Raw genomic sequence first — 8,755 nt, forward strand, 5'->3', positions numbered from 1 at the left:
TCCTTCAAGATTCTGAAGGGCCTATCGCCTCCCTTACTGCGCCAACTTTTGTGCCCTTATATCCCAGGCCGCACTTTGCGCTCGCTGGACCAAGAATTAGCGGTAGCCCCTCGGTTCAAACTCAGCCGGGTGGGGGGTCGCTCTTTTAAGGTGTGGGCAGCCGCACTCTGGAACGCTCTCCCTTTGAAACTTCGGACCCTTGGTGACCTGCTTTCCTTCCGCAAGGCCGCTAAAACCCATTTATTTTCTGAGCTCTGTTAAATCCATCTCTCCCCCTTTTTTTTAGTAATATTTTCTGTTCCCCTGTTGTGTTGTGTTCGCCACCTTGTCGGTGCGCCGGGACGCTCCTTCGCTGGAGCAGCCGTGCGCAATACAAATAGCACTAACATAACATAACATAACATAACAGTGAAGGTACAATAGCAATTCTCTATTTGACCACCTAGACAGAGAGTGCAGTTATACAGCAATGCAGAGACCTTGGATGGTCTTTTCAGCCACGGTGTGCTGGAGTCGTCCTCCCTTTGCCAATGGTTCTAAAGTAAAGCAATATTAATGAGGAAGAGGGTAAAGAGAAACCCTACAAAGCAATAGTGGTTGAATTTGAATCAAACAAGACAAGCTGCACCAGGAATAAAGAGGGTCGGCAGCGACTGCTGCTGATGATGATGGTGAAAACATTTTATAGCGCACAGAGCTACTCCAAGGAGTGTCCGAGCGAGAAAACAACTACACCAAAGATGGACCAAGATAAAGGGAGGCTTAAGCTTCTGCAAAAACCCACATTTTCAGTGTTTTCTTAAATAAAGCCACATCACTTGTAGCCTTTAGGGCTACAAGTGGGCAAATTCCAGGTTATAGGGTGTGCTTTTATTTGCAGTTACTGGCTGCAAAAGCAGCATTCTCATTGGTTGGACAGCTTTTAATGGTCCATTAAGAATGCAAATAAAAGTTATTTCCATATAGAAGACGTGGTTGGCTGGGCATTATATGGCTGAACTCCTATTGAGGGATTGGTGGAGGCCAGCCTTTTATGTCTTCAGCCCAAGAACACCTTACTTGTTCGACCGCTGTTATAGTTTGACAACTTTCCATACATTAAAGATGTTGTGGGAAGATTAGCAAGAAGAAGAGTGTGCAGATTTTTAAAACAGGAATCTGTCTTGATTTCGCGTTTAACTATTGTAAGCTACTTTATGTATGTCTATAGTTTTAATTGTAATGTGGTTGTCTAGCATGTGTTCAGATTTCATAATCCCATATAGGCAAAAGAAATGAACACCATGCCTTGTCTTATATAGAAGACAAATGGCTAAAGCAGAAAGCGAAGAAAAAAAAGTTCTAAACAGAGATTTGTCTTTGCAAGAGGGGGTACAGGTATGATTTTATCGTGTTATGCATGTATGCTCTCTCCTGTTCCTGCGTTTGCACAGCACCTATTGGAGATTAAACATGACAGCCCATCAAGAATTGTTGTCAATATTGAAAACCATTACCTTTGGTTCTCATGAATCGGTTTAGGGAATAACGGTCTGTGACTCAAATGTGTAGCAGCTTTGAGTCACAATAGACACGTATGAGGATGTGTGGATCGACGTGATGACAGACTGCTGACTAAGACACATGTGGCTCGAGAGGCCTCTTCTTCGAAGTGTAAAGTATGAAGCAAAGGCGAGATTTGGGATATTGCTCAATGTGACTACCGTTGTGACCACAGTCCAAGTACACCGTGTTAAGGGAGCTTGAGACATTCACCTTCCGAGAGAGGGGTCTGTTTACCTGCATTGTGCTTCAAGTGTACTTCAAGTTCCTTCCAAGCAACAGAGAGGAAGGCGCCCCTTGGCAACTTCTCCAAACAGGTCAACTGCCCTGTCAGCCACAAGGAAATAAAGCCCAATCCCACTGATAAATGAGGGCATTTCAAAGGTGGTCAATCTCAGAATAAGATTGAGTTTCATTTTTTTCTAAGGGTTTACGAATGTCAAGCGTTAAATACCCCATACCTATAATATAATCTGTCATGAGCACTCATTAGCCGGGTGGGGCTGCATTAATAGACAAGCATAGCTACTACTTCCCCTGTGACCCCAAGCTTAGAGAGTGAATCTAATTGCTTCACCTGTGGTTGAATTTCAGGCCACAGGGAAGCCTGAATGTCTGTTAGGCTACCTATCTGCTTGACTATCTATCTGTTCCATCTGTCCTCCAATGTGCCAACTCATAAGCAAACTCATCCGCACATCCATTAACCCACCATCCACCTATTCATCAATCCAATGGGCCATCCTTCCCTAATAGAAACCAGGCACCAATTCATACACTCACAGAAAAAGATCATTCGATTCATCTATACATCTGTCTATCAACTATTTCGCATCCAACCAAACATCTATGTATCTCTTCATCTTTGATTCATCCATCCACTCATTCCTCAATCCACCCTTTCCTGCATCACAGTCACACTCAATGTGCAAGACTCATATTTCTAGAAAATGTTCAATTCTTCTTACTGCTCACAATTGCTCTTGTCCATCTGGCTACCATTCTTGTCTCCACTGAAACATCCACTAATTTATGAACCTTTCCATCCCATCAACCCAGTGATTTAGTCTTCAGTCTATCATCTGTAGGTCTCCCCTACCATCAGCTGGCAATCCATCCATCCATCCCCCAATCTATCCAACCATTCATCTGTCCATCCATTATTTCACCTAAACCATGGCCCTTTAGCGTAAGTCCATTCATTTGCCTACACACTCTCACTCAAAGTAGTGCAGTATTACTTTTGAAAGTCTGTTCCTGACTGAGATAGGGTACCTCGCTCCTTTGGCACTGGAATGCAGGCCCGCTGCTGTGCAAGCTTGTGTTAAATAAACACCAAAGACATGATCTGTGAGCTGGAGTGCTTCACAATACTAAGGAAAGTTTTGAATCAGACACACAAAAAGTAGTGTGTAATGACAGTAGAACCAAAAGAAAAATACGTGTTTAAAAAAGTGGTGAAACAAGCTGATGTCTTGGAGGAAGTCCCATCTCTGCAGACAGCTTGTACAGTGGGTTCTGTGTGGATCTCTCTTCTGAGGCGAACAATTCTTAACCAGTATCATCTTAAGGACCTTGGGAACCCGAAGAAAGATATATTTTGTGGGCCCCTGTTCGAAACAATTTTAAATGTGATCACCCATATCAACTAATTTGAGCCATTTATTGTAAAACAATATTGATACACTGAAGGTTGAGATACGGAAATACACTTAAGATAAAGTTCACCCAGGTAGTGGAAACTGGGGGGCCTTGGCAATTACCAACCATGCCCACACTTTTAAACATATCTGGAATGGACACCTGGCAACTTTAACCAAAATGGCCACCCTTTAGGCAAAAAAAGAATCTCTGTGGATTTCAGACTAGATTTGTCCTCAGTCTGTTGCCTTTCCTTGAACCGGTACATTGAAGAGTAACATATGTGCTTATGCTTTTGGGGCAGGGGGGGGGGTTAACTCTTAAAGCCTGTGCTGCTACAACTCACCAAGAAACCGAAACAACGTAGTTACAGGACGTCGGTCTTACCCAGGTGTCACAGCATTCGGGTGCCCTTTTAGGACTGAAGTTGAATTTTAAATGTGCTTATAAATGTTTCGGATGTGTTCTTATAACATCAACTACCTGTCCAAACTCACTAATTGACATGTGTGCTAAGAGCACGTGTTATGATGAAAATATACTGTGAGCAGCCATGTTGTGGAATGACAGTTCGAGTGATTTGCATAGCTGTTACCTGCGTGTAGTGCTCTGTTGGTGTGCTTGACAAGACAAGACATGACAGAACGTCAATCCTAGTTTGGAGAGGTGGGGGTGTGAGTCACCACCACTTTAGAGCTACCTTCCAAGGTCATGCTGCTGTCTCTAGATATGAAAACTAAATGGTTCACATGACATACTTTTATGTCGCAGAATTGAAAAAAAAACAATTGTCTCCTTTTAAATGTGCCTTTATCTGATCATTTGCGGTTAGAGATTAACATTAGCAATGTGTGCAACAGGTTAAATCAGCATTTTAGTAAAACATATTTCGATGGGGGCTGGGGTTAGTATTCAGATAGCGGTGCTTACCTGTTTGCTGTACTTGTTATTAGTTTGACAGCTGTACTCGGAACAGTGGTCTGATCCGATTGAAATATTGTCTCCTGCGCCCACAAAAGTGTTGGCCGGCGGCAGTTCCTGCACGGCCTGGTGTTTCTTGCCCGCCGTGGGCGACTGGGGGTGCAGCTGGACCGTGGGCAGCGGGGAGCTGGACTTGTAGTGCCTGGCGAGGTCCGGGCTGCCAGGGCCGCCGTTCACGGACCGGTACCTGCCCATGCTCGGACTGTCCGACAGCTTCTCGTTGACGCTGTCGTACCGCTGCCCGTTTGGCTTAGAAGCTTCCACAGTCACAATGCTGCTGTAGAGCGGCTGTTTGGACTTTTTGTTTTTCTTGTCCTTTTTGGGCTTTTTCGACTTGTCGTGCTGCTGCGGGGTGAAGAAGTCCTCGTGGTCCTTCTTCCCTGCCTCGTAGCCGTTCTTGTTCTTGGAGCGGCAGTACCTGGCCACCACCACGATGAGGATGATGAAGATGACGGTCATGATGCCGGCCACCACCCCGATGACAATGCTGAGCCTCTGCTTGATGGTCTCGTAGCTGGGGTCCCCGGCGATGTCCTGGGACAGCGGGGTGTGCAGGCTGCGGGAGATCTGCGCCTCCACCACCGTGGCGTTGGACACGCTCTCGTTGACGAACACGTGCACCAGGGCCGTGGTGCTCTGCGAGGGCTGCCCGCTGTCGTTCACCTGCACCACCACCCGGTGCAGGCCGTAGTGGTTCTGGGCCAGCTTGCCCACCAGGGACACCACGCCGCTGGAGGCGTCGATCTCGAAGAGTTTGAAGGGGTTCCCCCCCACGATGCTGAAGTTGAGGTCGGCGTTGACGCCGGTGTCGCTGTCGCTGGCCAGCACCGTGGCCACCACCGTGCGGATGTTGCTGGTCGGCGGCAGCACGGTGTAGGAGTTGTTGTTGGGGAATGTGATGGTGGGCGCGTTGTCGTTGTCGTCCATGACCGTGAGGGACACGGTGGCGGTGGCGGACCTGGGGGGCTCCCCTCCGTCCACGGCCTTCACTCTGAAGGTGTAGGTGGTCTGGTGCTCGCGGTCGAAGGACACGGTGGAGTAGATGGTGCCCGTGTCGTTCTCGATGGAGAAGATGTCGCTCTCCTCCTCGATGAAGAGGCTCATTTCCGCGTTGCGCCCCTTGTCCGCGTCCATCACGGTCACCATCCCCACCGCGCTGTTGGGCTGCAGGTTTTCCTTCACGTAGAAAGTGAACACGTCCTGCATGAACTTGGGCTCGTTGTCGTTCCTGTCGGCCACCTGCACCACCACCGAGGCGGTCCCCTGCAGCACCGGCACCCCTTTGTCTTTGGCCACAACTTTAAACTCGTACCTGTCGGTCTGCTCCCTGTCCAGGACGATATTGACGGTGATGTCCCCCGAGTCTTGGTCTATGGAGAAGACCCCGGACACGGACGAGTCCAGCGAGTAGGCGATCTCCGCATTCTTGCCGCTGTCCGCGTCGCTGGCCAGCACGGTGGCCACCCTCTCCCCGGGCACGTTGTTTTCCGGAAAGGGCACCTCCACCACGGCCTGTCCGAAGATGGGCGGGTTGTCGTTGGTGTCGCCCACCTTGACGATGAGAGAGTTGTTGCTGGACAGGCTGGGGCTGCCCGAGTCCACGGCCACGATGATGACATTGTACTCCTTGGTGGCCTCGTAGTCCAGGGGCGCCGAGGTGTGCAGGAAGTACTTTTTCTTGTTCTGCTCGCCCTCCGTCTCACTGGCGGGCTTGAGCTGGAAGGGCACGTCGCCCACCACGGTGCAGGTCACCACGCCGTTCTCGCCCTGGTCCCGGTCGGACACTTGCACCAGCGCGATGGGGGTGTCCACCAGCACGTCCTCGGCCACGGTGGCCATGCCGTCCTTGACGGGGATGCGGCCGATCTTCCGGATGTCGATGAGGGGCACGTTGTCGTTCTCGTCCTTGATGTTGAGCACTACGGTGGCCTTGTCGCTCTTGGGGGGCTGGCCCCGGTCCCGGGCCGTGACCGTGAAGCGCAGTTGGTTCACCTCCTCCCGGTCGATGCGGTGCAGCACGCTCAGCCAGCCCGAGGTCTCGTCTAGCCGCAGCAGGCGCCGGACCGACTCAGTTGCAGCCCCGAACACATACTCGATCTGCCCGTTCACCCCCACGTCGAAGTCGGTGGCGCGCAGCTGGAGGATGGGGGTGCCGGGCACGCTGTTCTCCGCCAGGTCGGCCTCGTAGACGCTGCGCTCGAAGCGCGGGCTGTTGTCGTTCACGTCGGTGATGAGCACCCGCAGGATGGACTGCGAGGAGCGCGGCGGGTCCCCTCCGTCCCGCACGCGCAGGGTCAGCTCGTAGGAGTCCCGCAGCTCCCGGTCCAGGGCGCCCTTGACGATCAGCTGCGGCTGCTTCTCGCCGTCGGGGGTGTCGGCCACCTGCAGCTCGAAGACGCTGCTGCGGCCGGGGTCGGCCTCCATGCGCCTCTTGCCCCCGCTCTCGGACACCCCCCGGCGGCCGGCCAGGTAGGAGCCCTCGCTGGGCTCCTGGATCAGCTCGTAGCGCTCGATGCCGTTGCGGCCGAAGTCGCGGTCGGTGGCGGTGGGCAGCAGGTAGAGGGTGCCCACCGGGCGGCTCTCCTCCACCGTCAGGGTCAGCACGGGCGACGGGAATGTGGGCGTGTTGTCGTTGATGTCCAGCACCACCACCCGGCCCTCGAAGAGGTCGACCCAGCTCTGCAGCGGCCCGATGACCGACACCTCGAAGTCCAGGAAGCACTCGTTCTCGTCGAAGATCATCTGGCACTGCGGCAGCTTCTCGCGGTCGATGCGGCGCTCCGTGGTGCTCAGCTCGCCCGTCATGTTGTCGATCTTGAAGTACTCGGAGCCGGACTCCAGGCTGAAGGTCACCTCCCCGGAGCCCGTGACGATGCCCAGGTCCGAGGCCACGTTCCCCACGCGGACGTCGGCCGGGCCCTCCTCGGCCAGCCGGTAGCGCAGCACCTGCTTGGCGGCTGCCAGGGTGAGCGAGACCCGCAGGAGCAGCGCGTAGAAGCCCACGAAAGTCCGCATCTTCCCCGGTGGCCCTGCTCAGGGGGACAGGCTGGAGACCAGGGACCGCTGACCTTCTCTGCGCCCCTCTGGAAACTTATTTCATCCTCCGGGCAGGGGAAGAGGATCGTGACGGATGCTTTCGTCGGGGTTTCAGTTCACGGGACAGCCCTGTGGTCGGCGATGCACCCAGTCGCGCCGGAGAAAAGCCCCCCTCTTTCAGGGGCTCTAGGCACTTCTCAGCAATGTGAGTAATAAAATGAAGCTGGTCCGCAGGTCGCCCTGTGCGCTCCGCTAGGGTTACGAGCCGCTCACTGCTGCATGTCAATAAGGTGGGAGCAGAAGACAGCGGAAGCGCACGCAGAAAAGGGAGCTTGCCAGCATCCAATGGCTCACGTGAAAAGCTATGTCAGCTGAAAATGCTTCTTGGCAAAAAGTGATATTGAAGCAAAATCCACATCTGTACAGATCCCCCTTGGATCATAAGCCCGCTCGTGGACTCAATTCCCTTCTCAGAAGAAAGCCATCAAATCCCTCCTCGGGAAACGATAAAAAACATTTCAGATGTTTCTCGGCGATGGCTCTTCGCGCATCACTCCCAAAGATCACGATCAAATAAAAAAGCCCGGGGAATTGGTGCTTGTGCCCAGCGTGGTGGAGCTGTACGTCCCCAAGTTTGTCCTGCAGTTTGTGCCGGCTACCTGCATCCGCACTGCATGTTAGTAATCTGTCTGCAGTACAGTGAGCGATCCTCAGCTGATGTTGCAGTCTCTGAGCTCAGCTCCTCCCGAGCCTGTCCCACGCTGCAGGTAGGTAACCGGAGCCCTGAAGCCGAGCCCTGTCACTCAGTCCAGATGGGAGCTACCCTGGCTGTCTTAGGTGATTATCCTGCAGGTTAATGTAACCTGCGGCAGCGAGGAGCAAGCTGCAACAGGATCCGGCGTGAAAGGACTCATCCGGCAAACATCCGCATGCGACAGGGGCAGAGAAGGAGCAAGCGAGGGGAACGGCCAAGATGCGTAAAGACGCCCCAGTCCGTGTGGTGTCAAGAGCTCGGGTTGCAGCACACCTCACCGGACAGATGTCACGCCTGTGTCAGGAGCCCAGCTAGCTGCTTCTGGCGGGGTGGCAGAGGGGCACTGCGACTGCCTTCACCCGCTCTGGGAGCCCGGCGAGCTGCAAGTTTCCTCTAAAGTGGCCGTGCTGGTTCTGCTGCCTCCGTGCGCTTCCTGACGCGGCAGAGGCTGGCTGCGCTGCTGCTGGCTCTGCACTAGCTGCCAGGGGGTGGGGGAGCCGTTTCACTTCAGGAGCCCTCCTCCCAGCCTGCGCGCGCTCTCTCTCTCTCTCTGCTGCTGCGAGCGGGATAGAGCTGAGCTCAGTCTGAAAACACCAGCGGCTCCCAGCCCTCCATACTGCAGGGGGGCTCCTCGGCGCCCCTCCCCGCAGGCGGGCGGCGATTCGCCAGTGCTTCCCCAATTCCCAGGTTCGGCTTTTAGCGCACACCTCACCCCACCGCACACTCTGAATTTTCAATGAACAGTGAAGGGGAAAAAAACATATATTGGAGACTCGTCTTACACCAGTCTCATCTTCATTT

General features: G+C 53.2%; 1 protein-coding gene across 1 annotated transcript in view; it reads right to left on the reverse strand.

Moving 5' to 3' along the window:
* PCDH7 (protocadherin 7) overlaps positions 1-8,514 on the reverse strand; it is a 50,425-nt gene extending 41,911 nt beyond the window's left edge. The window contains exon 1 of the mRNA XM_086964003.1: positions 4,114-8,514. Coding sequence (XP_086820129.1) covers positions 4,114-7,179 — 3,066 coding nt within the window. The 5' untranslated portion in view covers positions 7,180-8,514. The remainder of the gene's footprint in view (positions 1-4,113) is intronic.
* Between the last annotated feature and the right edge of the window lie 241 nt (positions 8,515-8,755).

The sequence above is a fragment of the Lissotriton vulgaris genome, chromosome 3_2, assembly GCF_964263255.1.
Source record: "Lissotriton vulgaris chromosome 3_2, aLisVul1.2, whole genome shotgun sequence".
Classification (NCBI taxonomy): domain Eukaryota; kingdom Metazoa; phylum Chordata; class Amphibia; order Caudata; family Salamandridae; genus Lissotriton; species Lissotriton vulgaris.